Source organism: Pongo abelii, chromosome 13 (assembly GCF_028885655.2).
Source record: "Pongo abelii isolate AG06213 chromosome 13, NHGRI_mPonAbe1-v2.0_pri, whole genome shotgun sequence".
In the NCBI taxonomy this organism is placed as follows: Eukaryota; Metazoa; Chordata; class Mammalia; order Primates; family Hominidae; genus Pongo; species Pongo abelii.
In genome coordinates this window covers 31,155,888-31,181,845 of record NC_071998.2, presented here as the reverse complement: position 1 = coordinate 31,181,845, position 25,958 = coordinate 31,155,888, and the positions used below count along the sequence as shown (strand labels likewise).

The following is a 25,958-nucleotide window of genomic DNA, read 5'->3' as shown; positions in this document are numbered from 1 at the left end:
TTTGTCTTCACAGTATGCTTAATGTATGGCATTATACTTTACCATACCAAATTATGCAATATAAAATATAACAGAACTTCAGAATATACAAGGCAACAGGCAAAAATCAGGGAGATATTCATAGATATATGATATGAGACGGGCCTTTAAGAATGGGTAAAATCTAATAGGTGATATTAACAGAAGAGGAAACTGCAAGTGTGAGGGACACAATGGGCACAAGCAAAATGCTAGATGTAAAGCTCAGTACAGAGGTATGTGAGCCTGACAGAATAAAATGCACAGGTGAGAATATATAAAAAAAGGCAGTATCCAAAATTATTGTCTCTGAAGACATCACCATTCTAGGATAAAAAGCACAATAGGGACTCCCTGCTAGTCTTTTACAATGGATCAGATAAGTGGATATTTTTGGTCTTGCATTGGGGCACAATAACAGGCTGACATAAGCAATTCCTGACTATAATCTTTTGTTGAGTAATCGGAAAGTAAACAAAAAACTTTAAAATAGCACTTATCATTTCTCCTACCAATGATTAAACAGGGTTCTGGTAGAATAAAAGTTTGATATCAAAAATGAAAATACCCAAAAGGGAAAAATGAAGGCAGAACAGCTGTCTCAATTTCCAAGCACCGGAGTTTGGAAGCAAGCAACTTTTCCCCCTCAAGATTTCTTGGAACTTACACTCATTCAAAAGGGCATCACACTCAAATACTTTCTGTTAGTAACATCTCAGTGCTCCATAATCTACCCATCCTAGGAAACTGTGCTCAAACTCATTATCTACTTCATAAACTACCATGTTTCCTGTGGCATTGCTTTTGCTTGTTTAAATATAAATATAAGCTCAGAAAGAGATACTAGAGATTTGATTCTAATTTTAGATAATGTAAAATTATTTATTTATTTTTAAATTAAATTTAATTTTTCTGGAGACAGGGTCTCACTCTGTCACCCAGGCTGGAGTGCAGTGGCACAATCATGGCTCACTGCAACCTCTGCCTCCTGGGCTGAAGCAATCCTCCCACCTCAGTCTCCCAGGGCTCATGCCTGTAATCCAGCACTTTGGGAGGCCAAGGGAGATGGATCACTTGAGGTCAGGAGTTCGAGACCAGCCTGGCCAACATGGTGAAACCCCATCTCTATTAAAAATACAAAAATTAGCTGGGCGTGGTGGTGTGCACCTGTAATCCCAACTACTCAGGAGGCTGAGGCAGGAGAATTGCTTGAACCCGGGAGGCGGAGGCTGCAGTGAGCTGAGATCACGCCACTGCACTCCAGTCTGGGTGACAGAGAGAGGCTCTGTCTCAAAAACAAACAAAAAAAAAGGGTATTGTGAGAAGAGGGGAGGTGAGCAGAAGTAGGTTAGGGAAGGGAAGGCTTCATAGATAATGGAGATAATCTTAAAAACGGTAGTTTGATGTAAATAAGAGTACACTACTGGTGTAAACAAGTTTAGAGCTCAGATTTGACATATTGGAACACATGTATTAAAACTTGCAGTCATAACTGATAGGCTGTGAACTAGACATGTGATAGATGAACACAGTCCTGGTTTTCAAAAGGTGACTTCTATAACACTACAGTACAGTAAACATGACATCAATTCCCGGTGAAATTCTAGGTTTATTAGAAGGTTTATGAGCTCTGGAAAAAAAAAATTAGTATCAACTAGTTTAGACAGAGCAGGTAACATTTGATCAGGAATCTAAATGATGCACGGAAGACCCATATGGTTATCTGAGGAGGAAGCAGGTAGGCAGAAGGAACAGCAAAAGCAAAGCCCCTGACAAAGGAGTGTTTGGAGTGCTAGAAGAAAGCAAGGAGGCAGGAGCAGAGAGAGCAAGGCGGAGAGTAACAAGTCACATCATGTTAAGGCTGTATACTGGCCAAAGGAAAGATGGACTATGGATTTTGTGTACAGATGGGAAGCTATTAGAAGCCTTTGATAAGAACACTAACATGACCATTCGTACAGTACAAAATAATCAGACTGCTGTGTGAAAGAGACTCCCGGGAGCATGGATAGAAATAGGGGGATCAGGATGGAGATGAAGGAAAGGACTTCTTGGCCTAGACACTGAGAAGAATATAACTGCTATTTATTAAGACGGGATAGATGGTAGAAGCAGCAAGGTATTGCTGTTTTTATGTTTCTTCTTTTTAGAGTGGGTGGGGAGTCAGAGAGGAATCTAGAATTTATTCAGGTACAAGTTAACTTAAAATGCTTATTGGACATTTAATAAGTAAACTGGATATACAAGTGTTAGAAGTCTGAATTGTAGAAATAAATTAGTAGTTGCCAGTCTTAAAACTACATAAGATCATCAGTTAGACAGTGTAGAAAAAAGTCAGTCCTGGGGCACTCATCCTTTAGAAGTCATAAAAATCCAGGAAAGCCAGTGTCAAGAAAGAGAAAATAACCAATGCTGTCAAATGCTGCTGATGGGTCAAGATGAGTACTGAGCAATGACGAGTGAAATGGCTGCTGGCAATAATTCACTAGAGAGGGGGACATTAATTAGGTGGAGAAACGAAGTATTCGCAGGTACCAAGAGGTAGCAGGATCAGTACTCAAACAGAGGGGCTGGTCTTGGCAGCACAAAGAGTTCATCCATTTTAACAGGAGATAAGGGGAGTATATAGGTTCAGATACAGATAGATATGAAAAAATTTATTTACATATCTGTTTTCCTTTATTAGACAAGTTCTTTCCAGATCCGGACATATTTATCTTTCCATCCCTAGTGCCTAGAACAAAACAGTAAGTTTGTTGGATGAAGGGGTGAACTTCAAAATTTGAAGACCTATTATTTAGAAGATGTATTAAACTCATTTTCTTCAAACCAAAGGGCACAGAGAAACCAATGAGTACAAGTTACATAAAGGCATATTATGATTCAATATATAGAGACCCTCTTACCAATTAGAAACTGCCAGGTTGATACTGAAGTGATGAAACAGAAAACAACAATGATAACAGAAATAATTACAAGGGCTGATACTTTTGAGCACTTAATATCTACTAAGCACTGCTCTAAAGCATTTTGCATGTATTAATTCATTCAATCCTTACACCTACATAATGAAATAGGCATTCATATTTACTATCCTCATTTTATAAATGAGGAAGCTGAGGAACAGAGAGTTTAAGTAACTTGCCCTAGGTTCACATAGCTAAAGTAGCAGAAACAAAATTCAAACCCAAGTAAGTTTCCAAAACCTATGCACTTAAAACATTCTATACTATTTCCCAGAACTTAACAGATTCAAAATAACCACAGACGCTTCACAAAGTAGGATGCTGGGTTCAGCTGAATGTATCTTCTTCTTGTGGGTCCCTTAAATGATATATTTACAAAGTCTCACCTGAATAAACATAGTATGTACCAAACATACATCTAGAGTCTGTGTATTAAATATGAATAAATAGTAAGAGAACAAAAAGACGAGCTACAGATTCACAGAAAACATCTGCAAAACATGTGACAAAGCACTGGTATCCAAAATATATAGAGACCTCTTAAAACAACAATACGAAAACAACCCAGTTTTTAAAATGCACAAATGATCTGAAAAGACAACTCACCAAATATATACAAATGGCAAATAAGTGTATGAAAGATGTTCAACATCATATATCATTAGGGAATTCCAAAAGAAAACAAGAGATTACTTATATGCCTATTAGAATGACCGAAATCCAAAACACGGACACTACCAAATGCTGATAGGAATGTGGAGCAATGGGAACTCTCATTCATTGTCAGTGGGAATGCAAAATGGTACACTTTGAAATACAATTAAGCAATTTCTTACAAAACTAAACTTGGTATTTATCCAAATGGGTTGCAAAGTTATGTCCACACAAAAACCTGCACACTATTTTATCCATAATTGCCAAAACTTGGAAGCATCCAAGATGTCATGGGTGAATGGATGAACAAACTGCTGTACATCCACGCAATGAAAAATATTCAGCAATAAAACAAAATGTGCTATCAAGCCACACAAAGACATGGAGGAACTTCATATACTGAGTGACAGAAACCAATCTGAAAAGGCTACACACTGTATGATTCAAAACTACAGAGATTCCGGGAAAAGCATAACTATAGGGACTGTAAAATGATCAGTGGTTGTCAGGAGTTGGGGGAGAGAGAGTGGGCGGGATAAATAGGTAGAACACAGAAGACTTTTAAGGCAGTGAAAATATTCTGTATATTTTAATAGTGGATTGATGTCATTATAAAATTATCAAAACCCACAGAATGTACAACACAAAGGTTAAGCCCTCATCATAAATTATGGACTTGGTTAATAATAATGTACAAATTGGTTCACTTGGGGAAGAGGTGGTAAGCAGGTATACGGGAACTCTGTACTTCCTGCTCACTTTTTCTGTAAACCTAAAGCTGCTACCAAAAAAAAAGCCTTTAATAAAACATAAAATGTAAGTTCATCGTGTATCAACTATACGATGTGGCAGCCAAAACTGCAAATTAAATCATAGACTATGATGTGCTATGTGTAAAGAGTTCTGAAACTGGTAACCAAATCTGGATTAAGCCTAGTATTTACTGTCTTTCCTTTGGTAGGAGCACTTTGGTAAACAGGTGCTTTCCCTAATGAACTGGGTAAGAGCGTAATGACTAAAAAGAACCCAGTGTCCCAATAATGACTGAAGGTTTACACTATGTGACCTCCAAAGTAGATGCCTTAAGAGTGTATCTAAGATCCTATGATATACATCACAGGATAGAATGTTTAAAATGAGTACTTAAAGACACATAGAAATAAACATTTCTCTCAAAATACTGAAATCTTTGTGGTGCAATCATGGCTCACTGCAGCTTCCACCTCCTTCCTGGGTTGAAGCGATCCTCCCTCCTCGGCCTCCTAAAACTCTGGGATTGTGGGCGTGGGCATGAGCCTGGCCAGTATTTTTTTTTAAAGGGGGGAGGGGTAGGATTTGAGCCTATTTAAAGCAAAACTCTGTGTGCATATTTTGTACTTGCATGTCTTTAAGGAAAAGATTCTCACATGAGACAGCTAATGTACAAATATTCAAAATAAGATGTAGTAAATGTCTTCATGATTTTGATCATTTTTATACCATTTAATTATATTATTTATTTAATGACTGTATTCAAATGAATATATTTTAAGGAACCATTAAACAGATCAAAGACTAAATCAAACATATTTTCTTTTCTTCCAATAGAATAAAAAACGTAGAGATAACCAAAAAAAGTGTATATTTCACATTGCTTCCATTAAACAATTTAGGAAAACAGTTATTAACCATTCTTCCTAAGCACAAACAAGGCACTAGGCACTGGTCTTAACAAAACCTGACAGCTAGAAAGGAACTAGATCAAGGCCAAACAGCCAACCATTGCTTCCTCTACAACAGCACCACCAAGTGGCTATTTATGTGGCCTGTGTCCAAACACCTTCAGCATCAGAAACATATCTTAGAAGGCAGTCCACTGCGTTAGACCAAACATTTTTGTCTAATGATAATGCTATCTATTGGTTCTATTTTTTTTTCTCCAAGGCCATACATAAAAAATCTAATCACGCTTCCATTTAATAGTCCTTCAAATATTTTACAGCAACTATAAACCTCAACGCTTCATTCTAACTTAACAGTTATTTCTCATGTATAGTTTTAAAATTTCTCTCATGAAAACTTCCAAGAAAAAAATACAAAAACCATAAGAACTTAATTTTTGAATTTACAAAGGAAAATAGTTCACAAAACGACATCCTTCTCCAGCTGTAAACTTTAAAGCAACAATTTAAATACAGATCAATATTTTACTATTGCTGAATGTCTTGAGTAAACTTAACACTAGCAGATATTTGATATTTTAAAAATATTTTCTACAAATGAAATACCTTCAACAAACAGTTTTTATTTTTAACTAGAGCACAACTGACCAATTCAGAAAATTTATATAAGCCACCATTATTTGAAAAGCAGCAATCTCTGAAATCCTCAAGGAAATTAACATAAGATCTGAAACTTGCACATGTGAGCTTGCACAGGTATGTGCATGCACACGTGTATCTACAGATGTGCTATAGCTGTGCTAATGAGTAAAAACTATAACTGATGTTTCTTATACAACTACATTCTGACTGAAATGAATGATTTAAGAAATAATTTCTGGCCGGGTACGGTGGCTCACGCCTGTAACCTAGCACTTTGGAAGGCCAAGGTGGACGGATCACTCGAGGTAGGGAGTTCGGGACCAGCCTGGCCAACATGGTAAAACCCCATCTCTGCTAAAAATACAAAAATTAGCCAGGCGTGGTAGTGGGCATCTGTAATCCCAGCTACTCGGGAGGCTGAGGCAGGAGAATTGCTTAAACCCAGGAGATGGAGGTTACAGTGAGCTGAAATCACACCACTGCACTCCAGCCTAGGCGACAGAGCAAAAAAAAAACAAAAAACAAAAACAAAAACAAAAAAGAAAGAAAGAATTTCTAACAGAAGAGTTTCTATTTTACTACAGTACCAATCATTGAACCAATAGATTATATTTACATTTAAATAACATTTTCACTGTAAAGGTAATTCCTTTTATTAGCCCATTATTAAAGTGCAGTGGAAGTTAGTGTAAAATCTGATACTCATCTTCAGCACTGCCGGTTTCAAAAATATTTTCTAGCAACAAAGATGAATGAAACCAGTACTAGACAAAAAAATGCCAATTTCAACTTAATTCATAATTAATACTTGTGTATTATTCAAGCAATACTTCAGTATTTTAAATGCTCTAAATACTGATAATGTAATTTAAATAACATATACCATTAATAGGTCACATGATATGATTTATTTTATTCTGAAAGAGCAAAAAGAAAATTCAATGCTGCTTTATATTTTGGCCTACTGAACAAAAGGTTACTTTCGTACCAAATAAGCTTCAGTGAATTTTCTCAATTGGTCAAGGCATTAAAATGACAATGCATTCACAAGGAGCTTATATTCTGCTTTTATTGAGCTAACTGTGAACAAAAATAGCTAGTTATGCAAGAAAAGTTAGAGATATTAGATTTTGCAGGTTATGCACATTACAAATAGACAATATTAGTGCACTTAGAAAAAAGGCAATAATCTTTATTGAGCCTATCAGGATTTCTATTTCTTGATATACCTCAGCTTGTTTGTTAACTTCAAGCAAGTTACTATCTAGTTCAGATTTCAGCTATATTAATATTTATCTGGAAGATGTTTTCCATAAATATTCTAAGTAACTTATGTTTATCCATTATGCAATAAAACATTTTATATTTTAATCATTTAGTAGATATTCTTCTAAAAGACTTTAATTCCCTGCTTTTTAAAAAAAGGTTAAAACTGGCCGGGCGCAGTGGCTCACGCCTGTAATCCCAGCACTTTGGGAGGCTGAGGCAGGCGGATCACGAGGTTAGGAGATCTAGACCATCCTGGCTAACACAGTGAAACTCTGTCTCTACTAAAAAATACAAAAAATTAGCGGGGCGTAGTGGCAGGCGCCTGTAGTCCCAGCTATTCGGGAGGCTAAGGCAGGAGAATGGCGTGAACCCGGGAGGTGGAGCTTGCAGTGAGCTGATACTGCGCCACTGCACTCCAGCCTGGGTGACAGAGCGAGACTCCATCTCAAAAAAAAAAAAAAAAGAAATTAGCTGGGCGTGGTGGCAGGTGCCTGTAGTCCCAGCTACTCAGGAGGCTGAGGCAAGAGAATGGCGTGAACCCGGGAGGCGGAGCTTGCAGTGAGCCGATATTGCGCCATGCACTCCAGCCTGGGCAACAGAGCGAGACTCTGTCTCAAAAAAAAAAAAAAAAAAAAAAAAAAAGGTTAAAACTTAATTTAACTATTTGCTATAGATTTAGTCATAACATGAGCATGAACTGTATTGCACAATGGTACTGCTACACTTTGATCTTATGTCTTCTCAACTCTGCTTGATGCCATCAGTGTGTTCTTAATGTCTCACACCACCTTGAGAACCTGAGTGTGGTTACAGGCTCCTAAGCATAAAAGGCCTGGACTTTTGATATCTGGCTCATTGGAGGTCTTCTTCTCTCCCTCTCTGCACCTTCATGACTGGTTTTTCACATGACTGAAGTTCTCATAAAGAAATCACAGCACAACAGGCTGTGGACACTAGGAAGGGAGTTCTAAAGAATTCTGAGTGTGTGAACATGGGAACACAAAAACATCTTCTCTTACAAGGTAACATTGGCTAATCTGTGGTCTCCATTCCTTTTTCCTAGGAACTGGAAATCAACCTGCCCATTCTAGCTTTTCTTGTCCTTTATAGAACATTCTCTTCTCCTCAGATGATCTAATAGCATACCCTCCATACTGCCTGTTCATTTGATACAAAGAGCAGAAACAAAGAAGAAACAGTAGCAGTGTAGTCTAATTATACATGAGGTGTAATCTAATTATACATGAGGTGTAAGGTAATATGATTATGATTATATTATATAAAAGTAATATGTGTTTAGCATGTATTTATATGTGACAAATAAATGTCAATTAAACTATGAATCTGAGTTTATGGTGGTGCTCAGAAGAAGTCAGAGTACAAAGACGTAACTGTCTGATTTTATATGAGGTTATCACAACAGGACTTTTGAAAAGCAATGGGAATTTTTGAAACAATCAGAAATATAAATCCTACAGTAAATAAATCAGAATTACAGAAAATCTAGATTTTGCTCTCTCTACATATAAATTGAACAAATCACTAAATTTGTTGTCTAACCTTTTTTTCCACTTTTTAAATTAAGCATTAATAAAAAACCAGTTTTTAAACAAATTCTGCCTAAATAATGACTTGTTTTTCTCTACCAAATAAGTTCATAGGACTCATATTTTAGAGAAACTGTTCTAAGCCATCAAAGATTAGGTGATTACATGATAGATAACTTAATCTTTTTGGATGCAACAAATTTTTACTGCTCTGAATTAATTTTATCAGAAACAAATGTGAGCTGGCATTTGAGTAACTAATAAAAACTTATTTTACTTTCAATTCTTTCTACTAAAGATAAAAAGAAGCAAAAAAGGCATTTAAAAGATTAGCCCTACAAATGTACTTGGCTTGAATAAATTAAAATTACCACTTTATTTCTGCTAGCTGGTAATGTCAAAAACTACTGATTTAAAGAAAGCAATAAATGACAAAGAAAGTAAGCAAACAAGGACAAAATACCTCAGGGGGAAAAAAGTTATCCTATAAAACTTACTGTTTTTTTTTCCACATACAACCCAAAGCTACCCAGTTAACGTATCTCCAATGTCTTGCAGCTGATGATATATAAATTACTAAAATAGGCCGGGCATGGTGGCTCACACCTGTAATCCCAGCACTTTGGGTGGCCGAGGCGGGCGGATCACGAGGTCAGGAGATCTAGACCATCCTGGCTAACACGGTGAAACCCTGTCTCTACTAAAAATACAAAAAATTAGCTGGGCATGGTGGTTGGCACCTATAGTCTCAGCTACTTGGGAGGCTGAGGCAGGAGAATGGCGTGAACCCGGGAGGCGGAGCTTGCAGTGAGCCGAGATCTCGCCACTGCACTCCAGCCTGGGCGACAGGGCAAGACTCCGTCTCAAAATAAATAAATTAATTAATTTAATTAAATAAATTACTGAAATAAAACTATTCAAGATGATAATTCTGGTGGCTTCTGTAACTAACTATACATCACAAAATATAATTATTTCAGTAGCTAAAAGAATCATGAAGTGATTGATTTTTGACCAAATAAATTGCTCTCTTCCTCTATCTGTAAAATGGGGTGAGTTAGACACTGAAAATTTATTATTGGTAAAATGCTTCTATTCTTCAGGTAAATTTTATACAATAATCAAGTACTTGGTTCATACCTTGTTTTAATTCCAAACCTTCAGGTTGCTTATTCTCTCTCATGGATGAAGCAGAATCTATACAGATGTCTTGCCTGGGAAATGAAAATAAGATCAACCTTTAAAACTATATTTAATCACATAATATTTACTACCCAGGTTCCCAGAATTAAGTTAGGCACCAGGGAAGACAGGATACATTCTTCTAAGCTCCCAGGGTATCATTCGGTGTACTCTGGAAGCTCAGAAACAAGTATTCAAGTGTCAGAAGCAGCAGCTACAAACTACTAGCAATTTAAGCAGTACACTTCTTTGTAAAATCAAGGGGCAAACCTGAAAGGAACATGAAAGTAATTTTTTCTCCCTTACAATACTTTGCAGGGTAGCTGATAGGAGAAATCACAACTCACAGCAGTATCCAATAATTTTTCAAGTTCAACTGTTAAATTTAATGAGCATTTTGGCACTCAAATTACTTTATATTCATTTAATTTCATACCTCAAATGCTTTGATGTCTACAGTATGTGGAAAATACATATTTTATATGTAATATACATATGTAATCAAAGTAAAAGGATTAAATGTAAGATCATGCAAAAAAGTTTCAATTCACTATGTTCTGGAATACAGCTGCAAAATAATTGTGCTTTCTTAGCATTATACCATCTTAATATTAATATACTTTTCAGCAAAAAGGTCAAGAAATTATAAATGTTCAAATGAGCTATGTGACCATTTTCTTCAAAATAGGTATCTCTGTTGCCTTCTGAGAATTTTTATACATAACCTAAGGCTAACATACTAGAAATATTTAGGAAATCTTCCTACTCACAAAATTGTGTCTATTCATTAACAGTAACAAATCCGTCAAATAGCCGAAGGATTAAAAAAGACTTGTGATCATTTCTTTGAGAAGTTTACAATATTCTTTCCAGTCAGCACCTCTGGCACTTAAATGTTTGTTTTGTAAAATTAAAACTGCACTAATACAAGCCCAAACTCAGAGAATACAAAATTATTTGGCTTTGCTGTTAGTTATGACATCAGAAATTTATAATTGAGATCTCAGTGTTTTACACTTGTCCAAAGTCACCTACTCAGATTTTATTTGTTCACCAGAATGACTGGCAGGTCCCAAGGAGGATATCAACAATTCTCCTTGGCAATCCAGGGACAGATTAAATCCAAGTATACTACATTAAGAGCTTTGCAAGGTTTAAAGTTAAAATGTGCTACCTCAAACCTTCCAGTCAAATTAGATTTTACCTACTGGGAGCATTAGTCTAAGTATCTTCCTTTAGAGAAAACATTTGCTTTCACACATCCTAGAATTGCATTTAATTATTCTTCTAAACACACACATCTAAATTTACAAAAAAAAAAAAAAAAAAAGACTTCAAAATATAATGTAACATCACCAATAAGGAGGATGGATATATGTAATACTCTAAGGAAGATACAACATCATTTATATAATATTCTAGCTGAGAATATATAACCTGTATTATGAAGAATCACCAGACAAACTCAAAATGGAAATGAGTAATGTTCTGTTAAGGAAAGTTGAACGTCATTGTTATAAAATACAAAGGCTGTGGATCTACTCCAGGTTAAAGGGTTGCTAAAGAGCCAAGACAATTAAATGTTATAACGACCTGAGACTGCTGAACTGGTAGGGAAAACGTTATGGAGGACATTAGTGAGTCAAAAGACAAACTGAAATACTAATGGGGAACTGGATAAAAGTATTGTATCAATGTTAAATTTACTCAAGTTGATACTGTGTTACAGATACATAATAGAGTATCTCTATCTCTTGAAAAACACAATGTAACATATAGTGAAAAGTGTCATGGTGTATATAACTTAGCCTCAAATGTTTCATTAAAAAAAACACGTATATAAGAAGGAAGTATGCAAATGGGATAGAAGGTCAATAATAAGTAAATCTTGATAAAGGGTATATGGATATTTCTTGTACTATTCTTATTCTTGCAACATTGTAATAAGTCTGAAAGTATTTCCAAATGTTTTAATAATAATGCAATATAACTGCCTTCCCTATGAAAGCCTCTTAGAGACCCTTTAAATAAAAATTGGACCCCTCTATAAGGACTATCTTCTCTCATAAACAATTTAGTTTAGTGCCCAAAGTGAACTTCTACAACATTCTATTTTAAGTTGGATTCTATTAGGCTGTTGAAGTTGCCAAACAGAATTTCAGACAGTAAGTACTGTACACCACCCTGTGGCAGAAAAGTGAAGTTAGATGCTGTCAGTATTACCTTAAGTAAATGGGAAAAAAAAATTCCAGAAAGTCTTCAATAGTTTGAAAATTTAAAATCTATACTAGCTAATTTTTACAAGATGTACTTTATGACTAAAATATAAAGTTCTCTAATACAATTTAAAGATCTCCAATAAATGGCATAAAAGGCAAGATATTTACAAAAAGGAAATATCTTAAATTGTAAGAAAATTATGTGTACAGGTCTTTTTATTTCTAGTTTTATGAAAATAAAAATTTTGTCCACTCTCAGGTGGTAAGACATACTAAGTGCCAGAATCAGGATATATATTTAAATGACATTCAAATATTTCTATCAAACACTTTAAGGAAGAATTTTATAAACAACTGTAAAGAGAAGAATGGGGAGAGGGTGGGAACACACTGCCAAAGCCAGTTTCAGTTAAGAATTTTGCAATTATCTTTGTGCTCCCTTCCGTTTAAATTAAAGAAAAAAAGCGCCTGTTTTTCTTTTTTGAGACAGGTTGTTGCCCCGTCTTCCAGGAGGCTGGAGTGCAGTGATCACAGCTCATTGGAGCCTCGACTTCCTGTCCTCAAGTAATCTTCCTACCTCAGCCTCCCAAGTAGCTAGGGCTACAGATGTACACCATCATGCCCGGCTAATTTTTTTAAGTAAAGGTGGTATTTTGCCCTGTTGCCCAAGTTGTTCTTGAACTCCTTGGCCTCCCAAAGTGCTGAGATTACAGGTATGAGCCACCTCACCCAGCTCTGTTTTTATATTTCTAACTCATTTCTCCTATCTCCAACACTCCTTTAAAGCAGCTTAATTTACAAGCTTGACCTTGAATCACAAGAGAGCCCTATACTTATGACTGAGATTTAAGTTCTGAAACCAACATCAGTCCAACTTACTTTATTTTACCTCCACAAGCTATCCACTGTCCATCCTTTCTTACAGTTCAATGATTTTTTTAAAATCAGAGTAATACACTGGGGAGATCTGTGGAACTTAATAAAGAACCACACATATGAACCCCTAAAAGTTAAAAATATATTTCTAAATATGGGGGGTGGGGGTAAATTTCTTGTCCAAATGTAAAATAATGGCAAATAAATCAACTCACATCTCTATCGTGTCCCTCATCAAGCCCCTTCCTCAGACAGCAAAATTTAATCCTACACCTGTTGAAGGAAACCTTATCTGTTTCCTCTGCTCAAATAATATAAATCAAACAGTCAGTTACCACACCCCAGTGCTTTTTCTGACCCGTGATTCTCTAAGGCTTCATTGTATATAAACTGTCCCCCACCCTGCGACTCCAAGATTTTGTGAATAGGCATTTTCCTAAATAGTGGGCTCTGTTTTAAAGTGACTAAAGGGAATCAAAGAGTTAAGTATAGTATCTCCTCTTTGCTCTATCCCTATATTACTGTTTTAATGTCCTTTCCAACTTCAAAAATCAGCGTTAGGTCACTTTGTATGGACATTTAAAGGTGCAAACATGCAGGTTTTAAAATGTGGAATGCTATCTAGCATTTTAGGTCACAATATTGCCAGTGATTAGTAATACTTTCTGTAAAGATTTTCTGAAAAACTGTTATTTTGAATAAACTTATTATGTTATGCAGAACATTCTACATATTATATAGCCTAATAGCAATTTACAAAGGATATGAGAACATTAAGTGGTGTCCAGATAACCAATTTATGATCCTTTACCAACCCAAAAGCACAGTCAGCTCTTTATATGTGTCTAAGAGAATTGAATTTATAGAAAATAATGTCAATATAACAAATTGAACTCAACTGTGAGAAAAATCCTTTTGTACATTCAAATATATGTTTTCTCCTAAATGATTTTTGTAATAAATGAAAAAAAAAGACACATACCAGTGAATTTTTTAAGCAATAGTAAAGATTAAAAATCACAAGAAATTTGGCCAGGGGCAGTGGCTCATGCCTGTAATCTCAGCACTTTGGGAGGCCAAGGTAGGCAGATCACCTGAGGTCAGAGTTTGAGACCAGCCTGACCAACATGGAGAAACCCCATCTCTACTAAAAATACAAAATTAGCCAGGCGTGGTGGCACACGCCTGTAATCCCAGCTACTCGGGAGATTGAGGCAGGAGAATCACTGGAACTTGGGAGGTGGAGGTTGTGGTGAGCCAAGATTGTGCCATTGCACTCCAGCCTGGGCAACAAGAGAGAAACTGTCTCAAAAAAAAAAAAAAAAGTATTGGTTTCTTTAGGTTTGTGTAGCATAAAAGGAATGGAGGGGAAATCCCCAATACTCATCAGTATAAAGTAGAATTTTAGGAACAGTCACTGTTACAGATTCCAAGTAAAAATTCCAAAACAAATACAGTAACATTTTTTTCCAATGCTTACCATGTGGCAAGTACTAATTCAAAAGACTTTAAATCATTTCCTCATTTAATCATCATAACAATCCTATGAGGTAGGATTCTATTTTCCAGATGAGAAAATTGAGGCTTAGGAACGTTTCGTAGTAGTAACTAAAGATAGTAAATAACTTTAATTTTATTTATTTATTATTTATTTTGAGATGGAGTCTTGCTCTGTTGCCCAAGCTGGAGTGCAGTGGCGCCATCTCAGCTCATTGCAACCTCCACCTCCCAGGTTCCAGTGATTCTCCTGCCTCAGCCACCCGAGTAGCTGGGATTACAGGCGCATACCACCACACCTGGTTAATTTTTGTATTTTCAGTAGAGATGGGGTTTCACCATGTTGGCCAGGCTAGTCTCAAACTCCTGACCTCAAGTGATCTGCCCACCTCGGCCTCCCAAAGTGCTGGGATTACAAGCGTGAGCCACCACACATGGCCAGTAAATAACTTTAAATGGACACTAATAAAATGTTTAAATGTCTAATAAGAGACTGTTTACGTTCTGCTATACCAAACAATGGAATAGTAAATAGGCATAAGTATATGTACTGGGTAGGACAAAGTCAAAGAGAAAGACATTATTATATGGAAGAAATAAATGGGAAAAGGTACAGAATAGTTTGTACAGTATGCTACCATTTGTGTGAGAAGAAAATATGTACATACATATGTAAATGTATAGAATATCTGTCGGAGGAGACACAAGAACTGGTTTACTGTGGTTACCTATAGGAAGAAAGAATAGGGAATGGCAAATGGAGAGACTTACTCTCACTATATCCTTTTAAAATCTTTGTATTATGTGTATGTGTTTATAATTCAAATAAGTAAGTTGTTAAAAAACAGACAATACATGAAGACAAACACTCTGGTATAACATTTCTGAATAAGAGGATACACAAGAAAAGGTTAACAGTGGTTACCTTTGAAGCTTGGGACCTTAACTTGGATTCTTGGACCATCTCCACCTCTTTACTGCCAGGTATATGGATTGAATTCAGGAGATTTGTGAATTTGCCTAGTGTATTTGTTTCCTATGAATTTTGTAATAAACTACCACAGCTTGCTGACTGAAAAACAACAAAAATCGATTATCTCCCAATTCTGGAGGCCAGAAGCCTAAAATCGCTATAAATTACCCAAAATCAATATATTGGCAGGGCCACAATCCCTCCAGATGCTCTACAGCAGGGGTCCCCAACCCCTGGGCCGCAGATCGGTACCAATCTGCGGCCTGTTAGGAACCGGGCTGCACAGTAGGAGGTGAGCGGTGGTGGGCAAGCAAGCATTATGGCCTGAGCTCCATCCCACAATAGATTCTCATAGGAGTGTGAACCCTATTGTGAACTGCACATGCAAGGGATCTAATGCCTGATAATCTGAGGTGGAACAGTTTCAGCCTGATACCATCCACCCCACATATTCCCTGATGGAAAAATCTTCTTCCATGAAACCAGTTCCTGGTGCCAAAAAGGTTGGGGATCGCTGCTCTATAGAAGACACTGTTTCACAGGCCTTAAGGCCCTTTCTTCTATCTCCAAAGCCAACATCTCTGACTCTGCTTCCTTATGCTTCTATCATATAGTCTTCTCAAAGACTGTCAAATCTCCTTCTGTTTCCCTCATATAAGGACACTGGATATAAAGATACATCCAAGTGATTGCATTTAGAGCCCACAAAAACAATACAGGAAAATCTTCCCAACTCACCGTCCCACTTATTCATATCTGCAGTCCCTTTTGCTATATAAACTAACATTCACAGATTCTAGGGATTAAGATGTGGCTATGGGGGGGGATTTTCTTTAGCCTACCACAGATGGGGAAAAATTACATCTGTATTTTCACTAGAATCCATTTTTTCTAGGTATTAGCAGTATCTGTGATTCTGTCATCATTAGAAATCAACATATTTTCACATAATATAGTTGTTGCACACATCCAAAATACTGTTTATACTTATCCTATACTTTAAAATTATTAAAGTTATTAGAAATGCTGCTAGATCTTATTAATATGTCCATAAGTATATTACCATATTGCAAAATATTTTAATATTAACTATTTTATTATTAATTTCCTTTCTAATTCTGTTTTAATCCATGAATTTAAAATAAAAAAAGAGCAAACATCATTTTGAGAAAGAATCCATAGGCTTCACTAGACTTCCAAGGGTCCTTGACACAAAAAAGTTTTAGAAGTATAGTACTGCTTTGGAGAAAGAACAAGTATGGGAGGAGGATGGCGTGAGATCAGAAGGTGAAACAGAAAAGTTTTTATCTTCATTTTAAACTTATGTACTATTTGAATTTATCTATCTATTATTTATGTACATACAACTCTGCTTTTATCTGAAAGTCAACAAGCGTTATCTTCAGTTTCATACTATTCTTTCCTTATTATGCTAGGCTGAATAACAGCCCCCCAAATATGCCCACATTCTAATTTCCCAGAACTAGTGAATGTTACCTCATACGGCAAAAAACAACTTTGTGATTGTGATTAAGGATCTTGAAATGGGGAGATTATCTTGCATTATTCTGATGAGCCCAATGTGGTCACAGTAATCATTTTACAAGGATGTAAGAGAAGTCAGAGTTAGAAGAAATGGCAATATCACCCTGGAAGCAGAGAATGATGTGATATGCTCTGAAGATGAAGGAAAGGGCCACAGATAGAGAATATAAGCAGCAACTGGAAACTGAAAAGGGCAAGAAAATGAATTCTCCTCTCAGACCTTCCAGAAATAACCAGCCCTGCTGACACCTTGAATTCAGCCCAGAAAAACTGATTTTCACTTCTGACCTCCAGAACTATGAGAGAATAAATACGTGTTGCTTTAAACCACTAAGTTTGTGGTAATTTGTTATAGCAGCAACAGGAAACTAACACACTTATAATTTTAAAAAGTTAATAAATCCCAGCTTACAAGAAAACTGAGAGGATATAGGAACAAGCCAAATAACACCATGAAGATACAATCAGATAAAGCCAACAGGTGTACAGGACAACTTACCTACTTTCTTCAACAAGTTCATTTATTAATAAAAAAGCAAACAAGAGACAATAGGAAGGTGGACGCAGTACTACATTAAAAAAGACTTATGAGAGAGAACAACTAAATGCAATGTGTACTCTTGCTTATACTCTACTTCAGAGAAACCACATGTAAAAGACCTTTAGGGAACATCTGGGAAAATCTGAATATGAAATGAATATCACATATTAGAGAATTATTGCTAATTACGTTAAGTGTTATAAAGATATGACTGCATAGACAAATATTAAAATTAAAAAATTAGATTTAAAATGTCTAATATACTGAAAATACTATAAGAAAATAGATGAAGCAAATGTGGAAAACTATAATAATTGTTAGATCTAGATGACAGGTATATGGGAGTTGATTACACTATTCTTTCTACTTTTCTATATGCTTGATATTTTTCATAATAAAAAGTAAAAAAATAAATAAATAAATAAAATAAACCAAAATAAAACCTAATACGGTGAAATTCCTTTTATTTAACTCAGACAGAAAATGTCACTTCCATAAAAAAGAAACTTAACACAGGAAACACTTTTTTAAAGTAAAACATGTAAATTTGAGCATTTTTTTATTAACTTGAAATTAAAAACACATCTTTAATTCACCAATCTTTGGCTAGGGGGCCATGGCCTTACCTTTAATACAAATTCATGGAATACAGTTCCATTATCATTCTACTCACATAAACCATTGTTGACATTTCTAGTTTTGGCTTAGTTAAAATGAAAAAATCTGAATGTGGAAAAAAACCCCATTTATATTTATACAATGCCCCTCCAGATATTGTTTCCCTACAGCTAACTGAGTGCAACTTTTCAGCAACTCAAGTTTTCCCATACTCAAAACAATCTAATCAATTAATCTTTTCTTATTAATGGTTAACCTGTTTACATATTTAAATTACACAATTATAAATTGCCTTGGAAACACAGACGAGTAACTCTGGTAAGCAAACAGTTTAAATGGTGGGAGAGGTACATGGGCATTATTAGAGAGTAGTCATTAACAACCAATTTAGGACACTGTGAACATTAGTGAATTTATTTTTCAAATGAAATGAACAATTAATAAAACGAATCAGTTAGAGGATTAAGAGAAACTTCAATCTTTTAAAAAGGTGATAGAGAAAGAGTAGAAAAAAGGAAAAATACCTGCTAATCATCTAACCCAGTGCTTGAGCAGCAGGATGAGGCAGTAAATTGACTGATGGAAAAATGACAATAGACACAGTTTAAAAGTTAGGTTTCTGTAATAGAAAGAATAACTTTTTTTTTTTTTTTTTAACGCAGAGGCAGCTACAAAAACAGATAACAATGCTTCCCAAGTCCCTCAAAGTTCCCCACAGGGAAACAGTTGCCAAGCATAACACCTGACTGAAATGAAGACCCCATCTGGGGCTCCTGACAAGCTCATGCCCTCCCATTCTAAGGAAAAATTCTACAGATTCTGGAAAGGTGCCTATCTGCTTCCTATTTAAAAGTAACTATATCAAGATTTGCTTCAAAGTAATCAGATTAGAAAAACTGGGAGGAGGGTGTTTAAAATAATATGGAAGGGACATAGTGAGTGATAAATATGCAAGGGTTCATCCTACTGCTGTCTTTTTTGTAGGTTAAAATTTCTCTACGATAGAGTTAAGCAAATAAGTAACTGGTACATAACAATCGATATATTCCAGAGTGGTTATCTGAGTTGTCTGAATCACAGGTCAATTTCCTAAGTGGGTAATTCCCAAGAGGCCTAGATCTCAGGGATGCGTATATAGACACACACACACACACACACACACACACAAGTATACATACACACATATATACGTGTGTGTGTGTGTGTGTTTGTATATACATATATTTTTTTTCTGAGACGGAGTCTTGCTCTGTTGCCCAGGCTGGAGTAGTGCAATGGCGCGATCTCGGCTCACTGCAACCTCTGCCTCCCCGGTTCAGGTGATCCCCCTGCCTCAGTCTCCCAAGTAGACGGGAATACAGGCATGAGCCATCACACCCAGCTAATTTTTGTATTTTTAGAAGAGATGGGGTTTCACCATGTTAGCTGGGGTGGTCTCAAACTCCTGACCTCAAGTGATCCACCTGCCTCGGCCCCCTAACGTGCTGGGATTACAGGCGTGAGCCACTGCGCCCACCCGCAGGTCTATATTTTTGATAAAAATATTTCCTTAGGTATGTACTGCAGATTTATGCTGCCCATCAATGCAGTTCTATAGAGCACAGTAAATTTTACTCAAACACTTTATTGCATTTAAGTTTATTAATAGTGGTTTAAGGAGGACTCTTTTATTCCCAACAAGTTCAGTTTTGCTGACACTTACTGAGAGACGTTATCATTTGGCTGAACACCATTGCCCCTCTGAAAGCTGTTTATACATACATATTCAGGGAATATATGTCACCTAAATTGAAACAATTCAAATTCTTAGTGTTCTAATGACATGAGCTGAACCTACTGGATGGCTCCAACTCATTAAAAAGGACATGGATGTTTTTCCCTTATTAAAAATAAAAGAGACTGGGCGCAGTGGCTCATGCCTGTAATCCTAACACTTTGGGAGGCAGAGGAGGGCAGACCACCTGAGTTCAGGAGTTAGAGACGAGCCTGGGAAACATGGTGAAACCCTGTCTCTACTAAAATATAAAGATTAGCCAGGCACAGTGGTACACGCCTGTAATCCCAGCTACTCAGGAGGCTGAGGCAGGATAATCACTTGAACCCGCGAGGCAGAGGCTGCAGTGAGCCAAGATGGTGCCACTGCACTCCAGCCGAGGTGACACAGCAAAACTCTGTCCTAAAAAAAAAAAAAAAAAAGATGGTGAGTAGCTGTGTTACAATAGCTCAGTAGAAAAAGTAACGCAGTCCAGGCATGGTGGCTCACGCCTATAATCCCAGAACTTTGGGAAGCCGAGGTGGGTGGGTCACCTGAGGTCAGGAGTTCGAGACCAGCCTGGCCAACATGGTGAAACCCCATCTCTATTACAAGACAAAAATTAGCTGGGCATGGCGGCAGATGCCAGCTACTTAGGAGGCTGAGGCAGGAGAATCACTTGAACCTGGGAGGCAGAGGTTGCAGTGAGCCAAGATCATGCCACTGCACTCCAGCCTGGGCGACAGAGCCAGACTTCATCTCAAAATAAATAAATAAATATATAAATAAATAAATACAATAAAAAATCTAATGCAGCTGCTAATCTCTGGCTTTCAATTGGGCTATGTAAGTGGATGGGCTATGTAACTCTATACACACATGAAAATTTATTAAACTAACAAACAGCAAGAGTTCTACCACATATCACTGCTAGGGTTCAGCAACAGAAGAGTGGTTATACAGGTAACTCTAGTTACTGCTCTCAATAAGACAACTGATTGAGCCAAAGGAATAGCCAGTATTTTTCAAGAATAAATATCTTACTGCAAAAGCAGTCATTAAACCTCCTACATTTATGCACTGTGTTCTTTCATTCTATCTTCTCTAAATGCCTACTCTGACCATAAATAGCAGTCTGCAGGAAACTCCTGTTTTGAAGGGTGGAATAAGTTGCAGACTACATAAGAAACGTAACTGTTACAATGTACTAAAATCTAGTATAACTAGTAACCAGTACACTTTAAGTAGTAACTAGTAACTACATGACACCAACTTGCTTTTTAACCAATTTATATTTTAACAATACATATGTATTCTATTTTAAACAAAAGCACTCTTATTTCAGATTTATAAAACAGGCAACTTAAATGGAGATTTTAAATAGACAGATAGACATACATATAATACATATATACATATATTTAGACAGTGTCAATCTGTTGCCCAGGCTGGAGTGCAGTGGCACAATCAAAGCTCATTGTAGCCTCAAGGTCCTGGGCTCAGGTGATCCTCCCCCCTCAGCCTCCCAAAGTGCTCAGATTACAGGCATAAGCCACCATGCCCTAAAATAATTCTTATCAAAGATTTACTCATATTACAAACAATTCCCTAAAGAATATACTAGATATTTAAATATTCTCATGGAAATAAAATGGTTCCATTTATACAAATTGCCTAAATGTAAGGCCTATTTAGAAGCATCTTTTTTAAGTTAATAATTTGAAATTAAAATTTGGTAACTAATTTAGAACACACCCATCCTCTACTAAGAAAGCAGTAGTGGCTAGAAACAACAGCTCCAAAACACTCATATAGAAGCTACTTTGGTTGGGTGCGGTGTCTCAAGCCTATAATCCTAGCACTTTGGGTGGCTGAGGCAGAAGGATCTCTTAAGCCAAGGAGTTTGAGACAAGCCTGGGCAACACATGGTCTCTACAAAAAATTTAAAAATTAGCTGGTTGTCATGGCTCATGCCTGTGGTCCCAACTACTCAGGAGGCTGAGGTGGAAAGATGACTTATCACTTCAGCAGTGACCCGTGATTGAGCCAATGCACTCCAGCCAGGGTGACAAGCGAGCAGCTGCCTCAAAAAGAGAAAGTACCTACTTTTTGTGTTTTAACTTATTTTGAGAACTTGAGATTTTTAAAATTTCTTTATCTTCTACAACTATGATACTATCTCAACACTGTTTATTAACTGTAGGAAAATGCAGCATCATTTTCACTGACATCTCCCTCAAAATCACTCAATAAAAGCACATTCATTTAAAATTCATAAATATATTTAGAGAAAGCAATTTTAAAACTGCTAAGATTTCCCTACAGTATTTATACTTTTATTCCTTATATATGAAATCTCAATCCTGACTATTTTATTGTGCTATTCAAGACTTAAATTTCATTATAAGCACATTCTTTGGAACATAATCATCTAATATTACACGCCAAACTAATACCTCTTCTCATTTTTAGTGCTATTTTAACTGGAATAAAGCCTTTTTCGGAGCCCATCTCCGATCAGAGACAACACTCTAATTCCAAGACTTCATATTACCTATTTACTTAAAATTGTTACGTTGTTAAGCAGTTTTGTCTTAATCTGTAACTTTTACAAATGTTGTCGCAATTCCTAATAGTTTTAAAACACTATAAAACTATACATGCTAAAGTTTTTAGACAATCTGAAATAAAATATAAATTTGCTCATTTTCTTTTCCCTAAGGTGACAATACCATTCCTCACCTTTTTCCACTCTTTAAAAAATTTTACAGATACTTGGACCGGGCGTGGTGGCTCACGCCTGTAATCCTAGAACTTTGGGAGGCCGAGGCGGGCAGATCACAAGGTCAGGAGACTGAGACCATCCTGGCTAACATGGTGAAAACCCGTCTCTACTAAAAATACAAAAAATTAGCTGGGTGTGGTGGCAGGCACCTGTGGTCCCACCTGCTCGGGAGGCTGAGGCAGGAGAATGGCATGAACCTGGGAGATGGAGCTTGCAGTGAGCCTAGATGACACCACTGCACTCCAGCCTGGGCAACAAAGTGAGACTCCGTCTCAAAAAAAAAAAAGAATTTTTTTTACAGATACCTACTGGTTGTACTTATTTATGGGGTATATGTGATATTTCAAATACAAGCAAACAATGAATAATGATGAAATCTGCATAAATGGAATATCCATCACCTCAAACTCAACATTTCTTTGTGCTGGGAACATTCTAAATTTTCTCTTCTACCTATTTTGAAATAAACAATAAATTATTGTTAACTACAGTACCCTTATTGTGCTACCGAACACTAGAACTTATTCCTTCTATCTAACTGTATTTTTGTATCCACTGAACTAACCTTCTTCACCCAAACGCTCCCCGTACCCACCCCAACCTCTGGTAACCATCTTTCTATTCACTACCTCCATGAAATCAATTTTCTCACTTAAAAAATGAAGGTATTTAGAAAGGATGGATGTTGTATCTTCACAGTTCCTAATCTTCATCCCCATTAAAATTTTTGTAACACTCATTAATTTCAAGTTTCAAACTAGCACACTATCAAAAATTTCTTATGACTACTGCTTTCTTGTTACTATTGGTAGTAAAAAGGAGCTATCTTAAGGTATGGTAAGAGTAGGGAAATAATCTTTAAAACAGCAACAGAAAGAGAAATCTGGAAAAAAACAATACATTTGAAAGCTGACCTTAGAGGATAAATAGAATTTGAATATATAAAGCTGGCAATATGAGAAGATAAACTGTAAAGATAAATTTATAATCTTTAAAGCTTGTTCATAAACACTTGTGCATAATTCTGTATCTTAAAATATTTAATGTGTTATAAGAAAACATACATAGGGTATATTAAATACCATACACACACACGTATATGTAGACCTCATACTGAAAGATGTCACTTTACAGCTTCTTAGACAATTCTATTGATGTTATGTCTCTTTCTAATTAAAACTATAATAAAAGACACTTTGGGAGGCCAAGGCAGGTGGATCACTTGAGGTTAGGGGTTCAAGGCCAGCCTGGGCAACATGTTGAAACCCCAACTCTACTAAAAAATACAAAAATTAGCCAGGCGTGGTAGCATGCACCTGTAATCCCAGATACTTGGAAGGCTAAGGTGGGAGAATTGCTTGAATCTGGGAGGTGCAGGTTGCAATAAGCTGAGATCACACCACTGCACTCCAGACTGGGCAACAGAGTGAGACCCTGTCTCAAAACTGGGCAACAGAGTGAGACCCTGTCTCAAAAAACAAAAACAAAAAGCACTATAATAAAAGAGCATAGGTCGCCTACTAAAAGAAAACATCAAATTTTTTCATGTATTTTAATAACACAGATTGCTTTAATCTAGACATATTTGAAATTATTTTTCTTCATTAAAAAAGCTGTATGTCTCAGTTGATAAGAAGCTGACAAACTGATATAATTGTTTCTAAAGCCAACCTTTGTCTTTATGTATTTTCCCCTTCAATCAGAGTCTCATTTTATAAACATTTTGTATATTAAACATTCAAGCAAATGAAGTACTAGGTAGTGCACTGAAATACAATGTCATATAAAGAACTGCAGCGCTCAGCTCTAATTTTTTGCATGCCCAGGAAAGTTGCTTGATCTGATTTTTTTTCAAGCAACTAAGAAATCCAGATTGTGGTGTGATCTCATTTGGAATGTTGGAAACAATTTCAAAAATTTTAAAACATTGCTTAGGTCACAGAAAATGACCCTATTGCTCTAGGCAACCAATCTATAACTTTGGCTTATTGTCCAGGTTTTAATCAAGTACATTTTATTAGTTTTCTATTGCCACTCTAACATACTATCACAAGTTTAGTGGCTTAAAAGACCATATATTTATCCTCATACAGTTCTGAAGGTTGTAAGTCCAAAATAAGTCTTAAGAACTAGAATCAAGTTGTAGGTAATACTGCATTTCTTGCAGAGGATCCAGGGAAAAATCTACTTCCATCCTGTCTTTTCCAGCTTCTAAAAGGCAGCCTATATTCCCTGGCTTGTGGATCCTTCCTCCATCTACCAAGCACATCATTTTAATCTCTGCTTCCAGCAACTCTTGATTTTAACTGTCTTATCTCCCTCTTATAAGGATCCTCATGATTATACTGGTCTCACCTTGATAATCCAGAATAGTCTTCCCATCTCAAGATCCTTAACTTAATTAATTACATCAGCAAAGTCTCCTTTGTCTTTTGAAAGTACATATTCACAGATTCTGGGAATTAAAATCTGGATATCTCTTGGGTGAGGGGGAGGTCATTATTCTATCATATATGCATTCTAGAAGGGTTTTTTTTTTTTTTGAGATTCCTTAAAACTTTCTATATAAATGGTCATGCTTCTATATTGGTAAGTGCCCTGTACAGGTGTATCATTTATCTAAACATTTTCTATGTTTAGATAATATTTGGATACATAAATACCACTGTACCACAATTGTCTACAGTATTCACTACAATAACATGCTGTACAGGTTTGGAGCCTAGGAATAACAGGCTATATCATATGGCCTAGGTATGTAGCAGGCTATAGTTTAAGCATCCCTAATCTGATCCGAAATCCAAAATGCTCCAAAACATGAAATTTTTTGAGCACCAACATAATGCCACAAGTGGGAAATTCCACACCTGACCTCTTGTGGCAGGTGCATAGAAGTTTAATACTTTAATTTTATAAAATTGGCTAGGTGCAGTGGCTCATGTCTGTAATCCTAGCACTTTGGGAGTCCAAGGTGGGAAGATCACTTGAGGCTGGGAGTTCAAGACCAGCCTGGGCAACATAGTGAGACCCTGTCTCTACAAAAAATTTAAAAGTAAGCCAGGGATGGTAACACAGGCCTATAGTCCCAGCTGCTTGGGAAGCTGAGGCGGATCACTTGAGCCCAGGAGTTTGAGGCTACAGTGAGCTATGGCTGTACCTGTACTCCGGCATGGGCAAAAGAGCAAGACCTACCACTAAAAAAATTTGTTTAA

At 36.5% G+C, this 25,958-nt stretch overlaps 1 protein-coding gene across 1 annotated transcript in view; it reads right to left on the bottom strand.

Annotated features, from left to right (window-relative positions):
- The window catches only part of CAAP1 (caspase activity and apoptosis inhibitor 1), a 51,392-nt gene that overhangs the window by 9,768 nt on the left and 15,666 nt on the right, over positions 1-25,958 (bottom strand). The window contains exon 5 of the mRNA XM_024252792.3: positions 9,898-9,971. Coding sequence (XP_024108560.1) covers positions 9,898-9,971 — 74 coding nt within the window. The remainder of the gene's footprint in view (positions 1-9,897; positions 9,972-25,958) is intronic.